Below are 17,419 nucleotides of genomic sequence, written 5' to 3' on the forward strand. Positions count from 1 at the left end.
CCCTGTCACCCATGCCCGCAACCTAGGAGCCATAATCAACAAGGAACTATCCTTCAAGAACCACATCTCCGCAAAAATCAAAGACGGATATCACAAACTCCTAATCCTATGACACCTAAAACCTTTCCTTTCCCCCAACGACTTCAGAACAGTCCTCCAACTACTCATCTTCTCCATCCTGGATTACTGCAACTCCCTGCTATTCAACTTATCTCTCATCACCATCCGACCTCTCCAAATCCTTCAAAATACAGCCACCAGAATACTCACAGGAACGAAAAAATATGATCACATTACTCCAACTCTCATCTCACTACACTGGCTCCCAATAAAATACAGGATAGACTACAAAATACTATCCATAATACACAAAATAATATATGAAAAACAAACAAATTGGCTAAGTGCATCCATAAAATATCAAATCTCACAACACGATTCCCCACAGCTACATCCCCATTAAACCTCACACTAAAATCCATTACACCGAACTAAACACCTTTGAGACCACTGCCTTCACTGAAATAGAAGCAGTCCTTAAATAAATGAGACCTTCCTCACACCCATCAGATGCAATCCCTTCTAAATCCCTCCTCTCCATCCCTAATATCGCCAAACCCTTAGCCAGCATTATCAACAGCTCCATCACCCTTGGTACTGTGCCTTCCCCCCTCAAACAAGCCATTGTCAAACCAATACTTAAAAAACGCAAACCCAACTTGACGAACCTGGCTAACTACCGCCCTATTTCCAACCTCCCATTCATAGCAAAAGTCCTTGAAAAAATTGTTAACTGTCAAATAACAGACTACCTAGAACAATACCACCTCCTCTCCACATCTCAATATGGATTTCGCAAACACAGTAGCACAGAGACACTACTGACTACCCTTACAGACCATCTCCTGAAAGGCCTAGACAAGGGACATTCCTACATACTGGCCATGCTTGACATTTTCTTAACCTTCGACACCGTTAGCCATAACCTGCTAATTGAACAGCTGTCTGAAATAGGCATCTCTGGAATCCCATTGCTATGGTTTAAATCATTCCTAAGCAACAGGAATTATAAAGTCAAAATAGGCACCAACGAATCCAAGGCAATTAACATAACTCAAGGTGTACCTCAAGGTTCCTCCCTCTCCTCTACCCTCTTCAACATTTACTTACCTCCCCTATGCCTCCTCCTTTCAGAGCTCTCTCTTCCATATTTCATATACGCTGATGATGTGCAAATAATTATCCCCATCAAAGATTCTATACATAACGCCCTCGAGATGTGGAATTCTGCCCTGTCGGCCATCAACAACCTCCTTACCAAGCTCCATCTTGCCCTCAGCAAGAACAAGACGGAACTTATGATCATTACCCCCAACACAACTCTCTTATCACCACTCCCACCAACACTCACCTGCCCACACTTAATTTCTCCCCTCACTTTCGTGATCTAGGCATCACCCTGGATAGCCATCTCAACTTGAAAAAATTAATCAATTCCATTTTAAAAGACTGTTATTTCAAGCTGAACACTCTAAAAAAGCTCAAACCCCTACTGCACACCAACGATTTCTGCTCTGTTCTTCAATCAATCATCCTTTCCAAAATTGATAACTCCAACAGCATCCTCCTGGGCCTCCCCAAAAACACTCTTTCCCCTCTACAAATGCTCCAGAATGCTGCGGCCCCCATCCTGACAGGTACACGCAAAAAAGAGCATATCACCCCCATCCTCAAACAACTTCACTGGCTCCCAATTTCTGCCAGAATTAAATACAAGACCCTCTCCCTCATTCACAAAGCGCTTCACAACCCTAATATGCTTTCGTTTAATGACTCACTCCTATTCCGTCCCAATAACAGACCCACTAGATCGCAACACTTAGCAACACTTCAAACTCAATCACCCAAACTCACCCACCTTATAACAACTAAAGAACGCTCCATATCTATAGCTGGACCCACCTTATGGAATACCATGCCACCAGATTTACGACAAGAAGCGTGCCCCAAAAAGTTCAAACAAAGACTCAAAACATGGCTGTTCATACAAGCCTACAGAAACAACACATAACCCTCCCCTCCCCGGGCACCTTCTTAAGTCGACTCTCCCTGCTATAGTTTAATTTCCGACCTTTGTGAGCTCCCTATGGGCTCGTGTGCAATTGTTTCTCCCTTTTATTATTAACTTTTGACTTATATTCACAATTTTCTCTCTCACTGCTACCCCGCCTCAACCTCCCTTAATTCACTATCCTGTAAATATCTTGTAAATACTTTCCTGTAAATATCCTGTAATTACCCCCCTGCCCCATAAACAGTGATTCTCTAATCTTAACTTCCCTCAGCCCCTTCAATCTATTACCACTATTCTCCTTAATTCCCTCCACCCCAGTTAATTAGTAAATTGTAACTCCTTTATGCAACAATAATGATCTTTGTCCTTATGCAACTTTTAATGATCCCTGTATTTGCTATGTTTTCCCTTAGCCCATATTAACTATTTTTGTTTTAATTGTTTAATACTGTTTTAAAACCGTTCTTTGTAAAGCTATGTTAGCTGCATTACCAGTTCTGTGGAAACCGATGTGATGTTCCAAACGAATGTTGGTATATAAAAAAATGTTAAATAAATAAATAAAACTCCACTCACCAAACCGAAATCTCCGTTCAGCTGACAAAGGTCTATTAAAAATTCCACCTGCTCGTCACAAACAACTTACCTCAACTCGGAAGAGAGCCACATCCCTAGGAAGCCCCGAACTATGGAACTCCCTCCCAACCGAACTGAGAACACAACAAAATTTAAAAACCTTCAAAAAAGAACTAAAAACTTGGATGTTCAAAGCCTACCAAAACACCCTATGACTCTACGCTACAACTTCCCTCCCTACCGGCCCATATAAACATGCAGAACCAGTCCAAACCACGTAACTTAACCTGTACGGTTTAACAACCAAGCTATGTTTATAACGACTAAGATAACTATGTTAACAAGCATATGAATTTTGTACACTCTGTTAAACATCGAAACTTTGTAAACCATTGTGATGGTGAAACCGAAGAACGGTATATAAAACTCGACAAATAAATAAATAAATAAAAATAAGGAGAAGGAACAGCTGGAGAGGGAGGGAGAGAGCATTTCCTGGACGTGATAGCAGGGACTGATCCCTTGGAAAAATGTAAGTATTATCTACATGTGCCAATTATTATCTGCAACTAACTCTTCTGTAATATCAGATTTTATTGATTTTCTGTTCTGTACTCTTATAACTCAAATAAACCTACGTTCTGAATACTTGGAACTGAGTACCAGATGTACTAAGTCAGAGTGTGTGCATGTGAATATTTGTGTGTGGCATTAGCTCCTTGGTTCAAGCCCCTCAGGTAGCTCCCAGTTATTGTGTGTGGGTACATTGGGTGAGCCCCCGAGGCAGTCCTGTGTGCATGCAGGTGACGAGCCCCTCAGGTAACTCCCAGTAATTGTGTGCGGGTACATTGGGTGAGCCCCCGAGGCAGTCCTGTGTGCATGCAGGTGACGAGCCCCTCAGGTAACTCCCAGTGTGGACCCCAGTAAGATTAGCCCCGGGTTAGAGCCCCCGGGCAGAATGCCAGGGTGCACAGTCTGAGCCCAGAGCACACATTGACTTTGATGGGACAGGCAGCTGTGCAGTCCAGAGGATGAGTGTAACAGACAGTGCAGAGTTGTGCGTGTATATATTGTGCCAATTACACACCAAACCTTTACATATTCAGCTTTCACGTGTATGCCTTTTACATGCCAGCAAAATGCCCTCTTAATGCCTTTTTTTTTTGCCAGTAAATTTGAGTGTAATGAAATTAAACATGTGTTTTTAGATGGCTTAAAATGCAGGTGGCATGCATGGAGCTGACCTTATTTCAGCACCTAAATCCTGACTTCCCATGTAAATTACTCCATGCTGACCATGAAATTACCCTTCTCTCTCTCTCTCTCTCCACTCCCTTCCCCCGGCACCTCCTGTTTTCCTCAGGTTAACTGCGTTTGTGGCCAAGTGCATTGGTCAGGCACGGGCTTATATCTTCATAGACGATGCAAACATTGAGGAGGCAGTGAGATGGTTGGAAAACCACCAGTTGCCAAGCGGCTGCTTTGCCAGTGTGGGGAAATTGTTCCACACCTCCATGAAGGTCAGTCTGGGGGTTCCCCCGTGTCCAGGAAAAGGCTTGGGTTGGGGTGCTCTGGGGAGAGATGCTTAAATGGTCATCAGCTGCCTGTGCCACCACTTCACAGAGGGCCAGTGCTGGACAGGTACGAGGACGCATGTCCCCACCTCTGGTCACCCAGTGTCACAGAAGCAAGAGCTGCTCGCCCCCGCCAGCTCAGGAGCTTCCATAATTCATGGCTCCTTCACCTTCGGCAGCAGCTTGGACGTAGACTGGAGGTCGATCTGGCAGATTGATTATTTAAATCCATTTATTGTTTGCCTTCTTTTTTCCTGTTTCTTTCAAGGGGAGATGGACCATCTCCTCCACCAGGGGGGAAAGTCCCAGCACATAACCCAGACACAGCTGCAGCTCTCTCCAGTGCCGCCTTCCTCCTCTGCAGACAGGGATAACATGTTTTCGACAAACATAAAAACCTTTTAAAGGCAATGTTGCATGGGAGCTTTGCAGGTCACGTGCTCAGATGGTGCTGGCTGGGAGCTTTCCGGTTTTCATGGCTCCCATCTTCAGACAATATTGGCTGCGAGCTTTCCTTGCCACATAGAGTAACAGTAATGACGGCAGAAAAAGACCAAATGATCCATCCAGCCTGCCCAGCAAGTTTCTTACGGTAGTAACTGCCACTCTGTGCCAGTTACCCCCAAACCTTATGTTAAGAGAAGTAATATTTACAATCAAAACCAAGCAACAGTCAAACCTGTAACAATATTACTGCTAGCAGCGTTTTGCAGGGCGAGCAGCCTTCCTGATAATCCATGCAGCGCTGCTGCTGGAACGTGCTTTGCTTTTGCACTCGGCCATAGAAGCAGTCCTGTGCTTTATCCCCAACGTTTGTGCATCAGTACCCCGGGCTGTAAAAGTTGGTGCCCAGTGCTGACTATCATCTGATTCCAATTCCCATTTATTCCCCACTGTCAAAGCAGAGAGCAATGATGCAGGTACATCACAAGCATCAAGGCTAATTAGTTAAGAGTAGTATTCCCCATGCCTTCTATTAAGGGCAGTAACTGCCACTCCGTGCAGGTTACCTCCATGTTTCTGTTAAGGGCAGTAACTGCTGCTCCGTGCAGGTTACCCCCATGTTTCTGTTAAGGGTAGTAACTGCCTCTCCGTGCAGGTTACCCCCATGTTTCTGTTAAGGGAAGTAACTGCTGCTCCGTGGTTACCCCCATGTTTCTGTTAAGGGCAGTAACTGCCACTCCGTGCAGGTTACCTCCATGTTTCTGTTAAGGGCAGTAACTGCTGCTCCGTGCAGGTTACCCCCATGTTTCTGTTAAGGGTAGTAACTGCTGCTCCATGCAGGTTACCCCCATGTTTCTGTTAAGGGAAGTAACTGCTGCTCCGTGCAGGTTACCTCCATGTTTCTGTTAAGGGCAGTAACTGCCACTCCGTGCAGGTTACCCCATGTTTCTGTTAAGGGCAGTAACTGCTGCTCCATGCAGGATACCCCCATGTTTCTGTTAAGGGTAGGAAATGCCACTCCGTGCAGGTTACCTCCATGTTTCTGTTAAGGGCAGTAACTGCCACTCCGTGCAGGTTACCTCCATGTTTCTGTTAAGGGCAGTAACTGCCACTCCGTGCAGGTTACCCCCATGTTTCTGTTAAGGGCAGTAACTGCTGCTCCGTGCAGGTTACCTCCATGTTTCTGTTAAGGGTAGTAACTGCTGCTCCATGCAGGTTACCCCCATGTTTCTGTTAAGGGCAGTAACTGCTGCTCCGTGCAGGTTACCTCCATGTTTCTGTTAAGGGTAGTAACTGCCACTCCGTGCAGGTTACCTCCATGTTTCTGTTAAGGGCAGTAACTGCTGCTCCGTGCAGGTTACCCCCATGTTTCTGTTAAGGGTAGTAACTGCTGCTCCATGCAGGTTACCCCCATGTTTCTGTTAAGGGTAGTAACTGCTGCTCCGTGGTTACCCCCATGTTTCTGTTAAGGGCAGTAACTGCCACTCCGTGCAGGTTACCTCCATGTTTCTGTTAAGGGCAGTAACTGCTGCTCCGTGCAGGTTACCTCCATGTTTCTGTTAAGGTTGGTAACTGCTGCTCCGTGCAGGTTACCCCCATGTTTCTGTTAAGGGTAGTAACTGCCTCTCCGTGCAGGTTACCCCCATGTTTCTGTTAAGGGAAGTAACTGCTGCTCCGTGCAGGTTATCCCCATGTTTCTGTTAAGGGTAGTAACTGCCGCTCCATGCAGGTTACCCCCATGTTTCTGTTAAGGGCAGTAACTGCTGCTCCATGCAGGTTACCCCCATGTTTCTGTTAAGGGTAGTAACTGCCTCTCCGTGCAGGTTACCTCCATGTTTCTGTTAAGGGTAGTAATTGCCTCTCCGTGCAGGTTACCCCCATGTTTCTGTTAAGGGTAGTAACTGCCGCTCCGTGCAGGTTACCCCCATGTTTCTGTTAAGGGCAGTAACTGCCGCTCCGTGCAGGTTACCCCCATGTTTCTGTTAAGGGTAGTAACTGCCACTCCGTGGTTACCCCCATGTTTCTGTTAAGAGTAGTAACTGCCGCTTCGTGCAGAGACAAGATGGAGGCGGTCCAGAGAAGGGCGACCAAAAAGGTGGAAGGTCTTCATCAAATGACTTATGAGGAGAGGTTGAAGAATCTAAATATGTACCCCCTGGAGGAAAGGAGGAGCAGAGGTGATATGATTCAGACTTTCAGATACTTGAAAGGTTTTAATGATCCAAAGACAATGACAAACCTTTTCCGTAGGAAAAAAATCAGCAGAACCAGGGGTCACGATTTGAAGCTCCAGGGAGGAAGATTCAGAACCAATGTCAGGAAGTATTTCTTCACAGAGAGGGTGGTGGATGCCTGGAATGCCCTTCCGAAGGAAGTGGTGAAGACCAAAAACCCTGTGAAGGACTTCAAAGGGGCGTGGGATAAACACTGTGGATCCATAAAGGCTAGAGGACGTGAATGAATGTGGAAAAAAAGATTTGCATTTACAAAAAAGCCGGGGAGTAGCTTGCATGTTACGGCGGTTACTACCCCAAACCAAATAAGCCTGATACTTCACTTTCAATGCATATCCAGCATAGCTCTCTGCTTCAACGGCAGGGGAGAAAGACTAATACTTCTCACATATCCAGCATAGCTCTCTGCTTCAACGGCAGGGGAGAAAGACTGATACTTCTCACATATCCAGCATAGCTCTCTGCTTCAACGGCAGGGGAGAAAGACTGATACTTCTCACATATCCAGCATAGCTGTCTGCTTCAACGGCAGGGGAGAAAGACTGATACTTCACGCATATCCAGCATAGCTGTCTGCTTCAATGGCAGGGGAGAAAGACTGATACTTCACGCATATCCAGCATAGCTGTCTGCTTCAATGGCAGGGGAGAAAGTCTGATACTTCACGCATATCCAGCATAGCTGTCTGCTTCAACGGCAGGGGAGAAAGTCTGATACTTCACGCATATCCAGCATAGCTCTCTGCTTCAACGGCAGGGGAGAAAGTCTGATACTTCACTTTCAATGCATATCCAGCATAACTCTCTGCTTCAACGGCAGGGGGGGATGAAGAAAAGTGGATCTATATACAGACAACCAACAAGGACTGAATTACATAGTCTGGGTAAACAAATAAGCATGGGTGTAGCTTGCTTATTGCGGTGGTTACTACCCCTAACTAATTAAGCTAGATATTTCACTTAGATGCAGCTCCAATACTGCTCTCTACTTTAATGGTGGGGGTGGAATGGAAATAGAACCAAAAGGTTACTAAGAGCCAAGAGAAACAGATAAGTATGAGAAAAAAAAAGTGTGAAACTTGCTGGGCAGACTGGATGGGCCGTTTGGTCTTCCTCTGCGTCATTTCTATGTTTCTATGTTACCCCCATGTATCTGTTAAGGGTAGTAACTGTGGCTCCGGCAGGTTACCCTCATGTTTATGGTAAGGGTAGTAACTGCCGCTCTGTGCAGGTTACTCCCATGTTTCTGTTAAGGGTAGTAACTGCCGCTCCGTGCAGGTTATTCCCATGTTTCTGTTAAGGGTAGTAACTGCCGCTCCATGCAGGTTACCCCCATGCCTTCTGTTAAGAACAGTAACTGCTGCTCCGGCAGGTTACCTCCATGTTTCTATTAAGGGTAGTAACTGCCGCTCTGTGCAGGTTACCCCCATGTTTCTGTTAAGGGTAGTAACTGCCTCTCTGTGCAGGTTACCCCATGTTTCTGATAAGGGCAGTAACTGCCGCTCTGTGCAGGTTACCCCCATATTTCTGTTAAGGGTAGTAACTGCCTCTCCATGCAGGTTACCCCCATATTTCTGTTAAGGGTAATAACTGCCTCTCCATGCAGGTTACCCCCATGCATTCTTTCCTTCAATTCCAAACTCTGTAGACAATGTGGCTGTGAGCTTACAACTTTGGATGAGTTTGTCATGCATGCATAGGGAGTATCATGCATCAGGCAGAAAGGGTTTCTAATTTATACACTGCAGGGAATGTAGTGACTGATTTGTTACTCTTCCTCTCTTTCTTTCTTTTTGTACACGGCAGGGTGGTGTGGAAAGTGGAATTTCGCTTACAGCTTATGTTGTGGTAGCACTGCTGGAAGTGGGAATTCCAGCTTCTGTGAGTATTTATTACATATATCTTTGAAAAGATCCTGCATTATAGATTCATGGGGGGAGGGAGTGGTAGAACAGGACACTCAGAGCCATGGACACCTCAATCAGACACTGACTGTGTATTATACACCCACCATGGGAGAAACAGGACACTCAGAACCATGGACACCTCAGACACTGACTGTGTATTATACACCCACCATGGGAGAAACAGGACACTCAGAGCCATGGACACCTCAATCAGACACTGACTGTGTATTATACACCCACCATGGGAGAAACAGGACACTCAGAGCCATGGACACCTCAGACACTGACTGTGTATTATACACCCACCATGGGAGAAACAGGACACTCAGAGCCATGGACACCTCAATCAGGCACTGACTGTGTAATATGCACCCACCATAGGGGGAAACAGGACCCTCAGAGCCATGGACACCTCAATCAGGCACTGACTGTGTATTATACACCCACCATAGGGGGAAACAGGACACTCAGAGCCATGGACACCTCAATCAGACACTGACTGTGTATTATACACCCACCATGGGAGAAACAGGACACTCAGAGCCATGGACACCTCAATCAGGCACTGACTGTGTATTATACACCCACCATGGGGAAACAGGACACTCAGAGCCATGGACACCTCAGACACTGACTGTGTATTATACACCCACCATGGGAGAAACAGGACACTCAGAGCCATGGACACCTCAATCAGGCACTGACTGTGTAATATGCACCCACCATAGGGGGAAACAGGACCCTCAGAGCCATGGACACCTCAATCAGGCACTGACTGTGTATTATACACCCACCATAGGGGGAAACAGGACACTCAGAGCCATGGACACCTCAATCAGACACTGACTGTGTATTATACACCCACCATGGGAGAAACAGGACACTCAGAGCCATGGACACCTCAATCAGGCACTGACTGTGTAATATGCACCCACCATAGGGGGAAACAGGACCCTCAGAGCCATGGACACCTCAATCAGTCACTGACTGTGTATTATACACCCACCATAGGGGGAAACAGGACCCTCAGAGCCATGGACACCTCAATCAGGCACTGACTGTGTATTATACACCCACCATGGGGGAAACAGGACACTCAGAGCCATGGACACCTCAATCAGACACTGACTGTGTGTTATACACATGCCATGGGGGAAACAGGACACTCAGAGCCATGGACACCTCAATCAGGCACTGACTGTGTATTATACACCCACCATGGGAGAAACAGGACACTCAGAGCCATGGACACCTCAATCAGGCACTGACTGTGTATTATACACCCACCATGGGGGAAACAGGACACTCATAAGAACATAAGAAAATGCCATACTGGGTCAGACCAAGGGTCCATCAAGCCCAGCATCCTGTTTCTAACAGAGGCCAATTCAGGCCATAAGAACCTGACAAGAACCCATGAGATCATGAGACCTTCCTCCTCCAAGGCAGCACCAGGGCTGCCAGTCTGAAGTTGGGACTGGACTACTCTGTCCCTGAAGGTCTCATCTATATACCTCTCTGCGTGCCTCAGCTCCTCCAGGTCTGCCTCTCTAGCCTCCAGAGATCGGACTCGTTCTCTGAGAGCCAGGAGCTCTTTGCATCGCATGCACATGTACAACTTCTCACCGGCGGGTAAAAAGTCATACATGTGACACTCGATGCAAAAGACTGGGAAGCCCCCCTCTTGCTGCTGGACTACTGCCTTTACTTAATTTTATTCAGTTCCTAGGTTGCTATGGGAATAGGAGTGCATGCAATTAGGGTCCCTTAAATTTATTAGTGTATTCACTACTCATCTGGTAGTGACCTAGAAGGGGATGAATAAACTATTGATAAAGCTTGGAGCAATCTCCAGGCTGTAATCAGCCTTTTACTTAAAGGCTGATTGCATTTTACTTTTAATGTAAAATTGTCACCTGCCTATAAATGAAAGAATGAGCTAGGGGTGGGAGGGAGGGAAGGACAAAGACACAAACTCCTGGAAGGCACACACCAGTGATCAGTGACAAAATTAGATAGTAAATCTGAGGCCCAGGGTGGTAAAGTGACTCCCCTGAGGGGAGTCACTTTACCTGCACCTGGAGGCAGTCCCACAGCAGAGCGTTACATGCAATGGATGAATCCCTCGCTGACTGCACAAAGCCCAGTGAGAAAGCTTCCTTCTCTTTTTGCAGAACAGCACAGTGGCCAATGGCCTCTCCTGCATAACTGTGGCACCGGAGACGGTGACCAACTTGTACACGCTGGCGCTGATGGCGTACGCCTTGTCGCTAACAGGAGATGTGGACACCAGAGCACTCATCATGAACCTGATTGACTCCCAAGCTATCGAGTCAGGTAACGCGCCCACTGCACGGAGAGTAAAGGGCACCTGTCTAGGATCAGTATACTCGGTATTAAAGGACACCTGCCTGTAACTGCCTCTGTTTCTTGCCTGTCAGATGGACAGATTCACTGGAGGTACAGCACGCAGGCTCCAGAGAGTGAGGGATACTGGGCTCAGCCCCTCTCTGTCGACATCGAGCTTACTGCCTATGTCCTGCTGGCTTGCCTGTCTGACCCGGATGTGGGAAGCATCGATATGGGACGGGCGTCTGCCATTGTGAGGTGGCTGACCAAGCAGCAGAACGCTTATGGGGGCTTTTCCTCCACTCAGGTAACCCCTGCAGTCTGGGAGTGAGTGTGAGGGGTGGCTGGCAGCATGAATTCCAGCATTCATCATGTCCTTAGGGGTCTCTTCTCTCCTTGTGACGACCCCATTTCCTCTCTATCCCAGGACACAGTGGTGGCACTGCAGGCCCTCACTAAGTATGCATCGCTGACCTTCAGCAAGGATGGAGAGGTCACAGTGACAGTGAGCTCCATGCACGCGTTCCAGACCTCCTTCCGCGTGGATAACAAGAATCGCCTACTGCTGCAGCAGGACTCTCTCCCCGAGATCCCCGGGAGCTACCAAGTGCGGGCAGATGGCACTGGATGTGTTCTTGTGCAGGTGAGTGGCTTTTCTAGGCTTCCCGAAGAGCCAGGAATGAAACCCAGGTGCCCTGTCTGGCAGTGCTCACTCTCCCCATCCTAGCCCTTCAATGCAGGTTTCTTTCTTCCGGCAGACAACACTGAGATACAACATCCCTCCTCCGAAAAGCGATGTGACCTTCTCCCTCCGCGTGGACACAGAGCCGCAGGACTGTGCTGATTACACGGGGCTCCTGCTGCTCCTCGTCCGAGTCAGGTACAGGGACGGTCTCAGCTTGGGAAAGGTACAGGGAAGGGGGGTGGTTCTCCTGTGTGTCCGGAACACGCGTCGGCCCTGGCTTCCTCCTCCATTCTCTCACTGCACTATCCCTGCTCATCTCTCATTCCTCTCTTCCTTTCCAGATACACGGGGAGCCGCAACGCATCCAACATGGCCATCATCGAGGTGGTGATGCTGTCAGGGTACAGCCCTGGGGAGGACACAGAGCGAGTGGTAAAACCTGCTGACCCCCATCCTGCCCCTCTTGTGCCCCCCCCCCCCAGACAAAGACCTAAAATCAGAGGCTTTTCCTGTACCCTTAGACTGCCCCCTCAGAGAGATCCTTACAGCACAGTTTCCCAAATCTTTAGCCAATGTGACCACATTTTAGCCCTTGAAAAAGTCGCACAGAGGACGATGAGACTGAATCAGCAGGGGTGCACCCCCCTCTAAGAAGCAGAGGGACATCAGAGGGGATGTGAGTGCGTACGAATGGGCGGGGCCTGTGAGTGCGTATGAATGGGCGGGGCCTGTGAGTGCGTACGAATGGGCGGGGGATGTGAGTGCGTATGAATGGGCGGGGGATGTGAGTGCGTATGAATGGGCGGGGCCTGTGAGTCTGTATGAATGGGCGGGGGATGTGAGTGCGTACGAATGGGCGGGGGATGTGAGTGCGTGTGAATGGGCGGGGGTTGTGAGTGCGTACGAATGGGCGGGGGTTGTGAGTGCGTGTGAATGGGCGGGGGTTGTGAGTGCATATGAATGGGCGGGGGATGTGAGTGCGTACGAATGGGCGGGGGATGTGAGTGCGTACGAATGGGCGGACGCTCTGAGTGCGTACGAATGGGCGGGGGATGTGAGTGCGTACGAATGGGCGGGGGATGTGAGTGCGTGTGAATGGGCGGGGGTTGTGAGTGCGTACGAATGGGCGGGGGTTGTGAGTGCGTGTGAATGGGTGGGGGTTGTGAGTGCGTGTGAATGGGCGGGGCCTGTGAGTGCGTATGAATGGGCGGGGCCTGTGAGTGCATGTGAATGGGCGGGGGTTGTGAGTCTGTGTGAATGGGCGGGGGATGTGAGTGCATGTGAATGGGCGGGGGATGTGAGTGCGTGTGAATGGGCAGAGGCTGTGAGTGTGTACGAATGGGCGGGGGATGTGAGTGCGTATGAATGGGCGGGGGATGTGAGTGCGTATGAATGGGCGGGGGATGTGAGTGCGTGTGAATGGGCGGGGGCTGTGAGTGCGTATGAATGGGCGGGGGATGTGAGTGCGTATGAATGGGCGGGGGATGTGAGTGCGTATGAATGGGCGGGGGATGTGAGTGCGTGTGAATGGGCGGGGGCTGTGAGTGCGTACGAATGGGCGGGGGTTGTGAGTGCGTGTGAATGGGTGGGGGTTGTGAGTGCGTGTGAATGGGCGGGGCCTGTGAGTGCGTATGAATGGGCGGAGCCTGTGAGTGCATGTGAATGGGCGGGGGTTGTGAGTCTGTGTGAATGGGCGGGGGATGTGAGTGCGTGTGAATGGGCGGGGGATGTGAGTGCGTGTGAATGGGCAGAGGCTGTGAGTGTGTACGAATGGGCGGGGGATGTGAGTGCGTGTGAATGGGCAGAGGCTGTGAGTGTGTACGAATGGGCGGGGGATGTGAGTGCGTGTGAATGGGCGGGGGCTGTGAGTGCGTACGAATGGGCGGGGGCTGTGAGTGCGTACGGATGGGCAGGGGCTGTGAGTGCGTATGAATGGGCGGGGGCTGTGAGTGCGTACGAATGGGCGGGGGATGGGCTGGTTCAAAGGCCCCACGCTGACCTCTGCTACTAATGCTGGTGCTGAAGAGATCTGTCCTATCAGGCACCTGTGACCCCAGCTGAAGGTTCTGTGACCCCCATTTGGGTCCCAACCCCTGCCTTAGAGAGGCCGTTCTAATACTGCAGGCTCCTCCTGTCCCCTCAGGCTCATCCTATCCTTTCTGTCTCTCTGAAGCTCTTACAGAGTTCATTCGTGAAGAAGGTGGAAGTTAATAAAGCGATGGTCTCCATTTACTTGGATGAGGTGAGAGCCTGTGCAACATAAGCAAGGGATGGATGAGGGGGAGAGGACAGGACACGAGAGGATCTGGAGGAGGAAGGATATGAATGGGGGAAGTGAAGAAGCAGAATTGGATTGGAAGGACATGGTATTGAGAGGGGGAGTGCTGGGTGGGATGGCATGGAGAGGGCAGCAGGTTTTGATGGTGAGGAGCTGCTGAGGTGAAGCCAGTTAGAGAGGAATCTGTTCTGGAAAGTTCAGAAGTGTTTGAGAAATAGGACAAGAAAAATCTGCCGCGTATCCTCGTCTGTTCCCTGTGTATGCACCTACATATAAACATGTCTATGTTACACAGAGCTGGAGATATGAGAAACCCCTCTGACCCCTTTCACAGGTCAGAGGTGTTTCTCGGTCCTTTCTGGGTTCAGAGAGTAGTGAGGTGTTGAGCCTGCTCGGGAACTCTCTAGTCCAGTCTGCAGCTGGCACCAAAGCTTGACAGGGCTGAGGAATGGGATTCTTTTAGTCCCACTGGGTGCACAGTCTGCAGTCGCTTTCACAGCAAGGTTGGGGCTTGCATTTAGGGTCCTGGAGGATGCCTTGCAATTTCTAATCACACTGTACTTCTGTGCCTGCGACCCTACAGCTGGATCACCTCTCCCAGTCTTACTCTCTCTTCCTGAGGCGAGATATATTGGTGGAGAACCTGCAGCCAGCGACCGTGAAGGTGTACGACTACTACCAGCCTGGTGAGCCACTCCTGGGGAGGGGGGTGAAGGCACAAAGTCAGGAGCTGTGACCTTACTCAAGGGGGTGGGGTAGATGAAGGGATCTTGCAGTCAGTGACAAGGAGATTCACGGAGCGGGGGAGTGGATGGGGAGGGTCTTGTACTCAGTGGTGGGGAGATTCTCGGTGGGGGAGCAGAGGCAATGGCATAGGATGTGCATCTCGGACCCACAAGTAGTGAGTCTAATATCCTTTTCCATTTGCAGAGGAGAATGCGGTGGCAGAATACAGCGCCCCCTGCTGAGCAGGTAAGGCTGACACTTACCCTACAGAACATGTGAATTTCACTTTTTAGGTTCTGGGATTATAGTTAGTGAAAATGCGGTAGTGACTTGAGTTGAATGTAACGTCTGTGCTCTTCCTTACTTGCACCTCTATTTTTTCCTCAGGAGGAGGGAGCTGTGGTGTGAAGATCCATAGGTTTCCGGCAGACACTTCTCCATGGCTCTGCTTTATTACTTCAATCTGTGGAGAGAGACTGATTATAACTTTACCCAGTCCTGGGGAGGCAGGACTGGGGCAGGGGGCGGTCATGGAGAGTGTTTGAGTGCACAAGAGTGACCTCGAAGCTGTAACCAAGCTTATCAAGAGCCCTAGAGACAATAAAGAAATCCTTGGCTAATTTCAAGCCTCCAGTAAAACTGTGCATCCTTCCAGTTTCCTCTCAAACAGTCATGAAGCCTAAGGCTGGCATTAACCCAACACTATACAGAAAGGGTCAAAAGCGCCAGAGCAACCCTGCACTTCAGATCTATAAACAGACCCTCCACATCCACATCCACAGCAACAGATGCAGAGCAGGACCAGGACATTTCCTCTTACTACTCACTCTGCAAACAAGATTATTCACATTCTGGGGTCACCTCCATATCAGCCACACACACTCCTTCCATTACCATCCCTCTGTGACACAACACACACCCTGCAAACACACACTCAGCACCTATAGAGCAAACCTGCCTCACCACAACAGCACTGCCAGGACTCTCACAGCAACAGATGCAGATCAGGACCAGGACATTTCCCCTTACTACTCACCCTGCAAACAAAATTATTCACATTCTGGGGTCACCTCCCTAACAGCCACACCACACTCCTTCCATTACCATCCCTCTGTGACACAACACACACCCTGCAAAACACACACTCAGCACCTATAGAGCAAACCTGCCTCACCACAACAGCACTGCCAGGACTCTCACAGCAACAGATGCAGATCAGGACCAGGACATTTCCCCTTACTACTCACCCTGCAAACAAAATTATTCACATTCTGGGGTCACCTCCCTAACAGCCACACACACTCCTTCCATTACCATCCCTCTGTGACACAACACACACCCTGCAAAACACACACTCAGCACCTATAGAGCAAACCTGCCTCACCACAACAGCACTGCCAGGACTCTCACAGCAACAGATGCAGATCAGGACCAGGACATTTCCCCTTACTGCTCACCCTGCAAACAAGATTATTCACATTCTGGGGTCACCTCCCTAACAGCCACACACACTCCTTCCATTACCATCACTCTGTGACACAACACACACACCCTGCAACACACACACTCAGCACCTATAGAGCAATCCTGCCTCACCACAACAGCACTGCCAGGACTCTCACAGCAACAGATGCAGATCAGGACCAGGACATTTCCCCTTACTGCTCACCCTGCAAACAAGATTATTCACATTCTGGGGTCACCTCCATATCAGCCACACACACTCCTTCCATTACCATCACTCTGTGACACAACACACACCCTGCAACACACACACTCAGCACCTATAGAGCAAACCTGCCTCACCACAACAGCACTGCCAGGACTCTCACAGCAGCAACAGATGCAGATCAGGACCAGGACATTTCCCCTTACTGCTCACCCTGCAAACAAGATTATTCACATTCTGGGGTCACCTCCCTAACAGCCACACACACTCCTTCCATTACCATCACTGTGACACAACACACACCCTGCAAAACACACACTCAGCACCTATAGAGCAAACCTGCCTCACCACAACAGCACTGCCAGGGCTCTCACAGCAGCAACAGATGCAGATCAGGACCAGGACATTTCCCCTTACTACTCACCCTGCAAACAAAATTATTCACATTCTGGGGTCACCTCCATATCAGCCACACACACTCCTTCCATTACCATCACTCTGTGACACAACACACACACCCTGCAACACACACACTCAGCACCTATAGAGCAAACCTGCCTCACCACAACAGCACTGCCAGGACTCTCACAGCAACAGATGCAGATCAGGACCAGGACATTTCCCCTTACTACTCACCCTGCAAACAAAATTATTCACATTCTGGGGTCACCTCCATATCAGCCACACACACTCCTTCCATTACCATCACTCTGTGACACAACACACACACCCTGCAACACACACACTCAGCACCTATAGAGCAATCCTGCCTCACCACAACAGCACTGCCAGGACTCTCATAGCAGCAACAGATGCAGATCAGGACCAGGACATTTCCCCTTACTGCTCACCCTGCAAACAAGATTATTCACATTCTGGGGTCACCTCCCTAACAGCCACACAA

The 17,419-nt window shown here is 49.2% G+C and overlaps 1 protein-coding gene across 1 annotated transcript in view; it reads left to right on the forward strand.

The window, feature by feature from the left end:
* LOC115078384 overlaps positions 1-17,419 on the forward strand; it is a 187,186-nt gene that overhangs the window by 49,501 nt on the left and 120,266 nt on the right. Inside the window, exons 26-35 of the mRNA XM_029581292.1 lie at positions 4,014-4,170; positions 8,708-8,782; positions 10,983-11,145; positions 11,250-11,464; positions 11,585-11,800; positions 11,916-12,037; positions 12,184-12,274; positions 14,016-14,084; positions 14,704-14,806; positions 15,051-15,085. Of these exons, the coding sequence (XP_029437152.1) occupies positions 4,014-4,170; positions 8,708-8,782; positions 10,983-11,145; positions 11,250-11,464; positions 11,585-11,800; positions 11,916-12,037; positions 12,184-12,274; positions 14,016-14,084; positions 14,704-14,806; positions 15,051-15,085 (1,246 nt within the window). The remainder of the gene's footprint in view (positions 1-4,013; positions 4,171-8,707; positions 8,783-10,982; positions 11,146-11,249; positions 11,465-11,584; positions 11,801-11,915; positions 12,038-12,183; positions 12,275-14,015; positions 14,085-14,703; positions 14,807-15,050; positions 15,086-17,419) is intronic.

Source organism: Rhinatrema bivittatum, chromosome 16 (genome assembly GCF_901001135.1).
Source record: "Rhinatrema bivittatum chromosome 16, aRhiBiv1.1, whole genome shotgun sequence".
Taxonomy (NCBI): Eukaryota; Metazoa; Chordata; class Amphibia; order Gymnophiona; family Rhinatrematidae; genus Rhinatrema; species Rhinatrema bivittatum.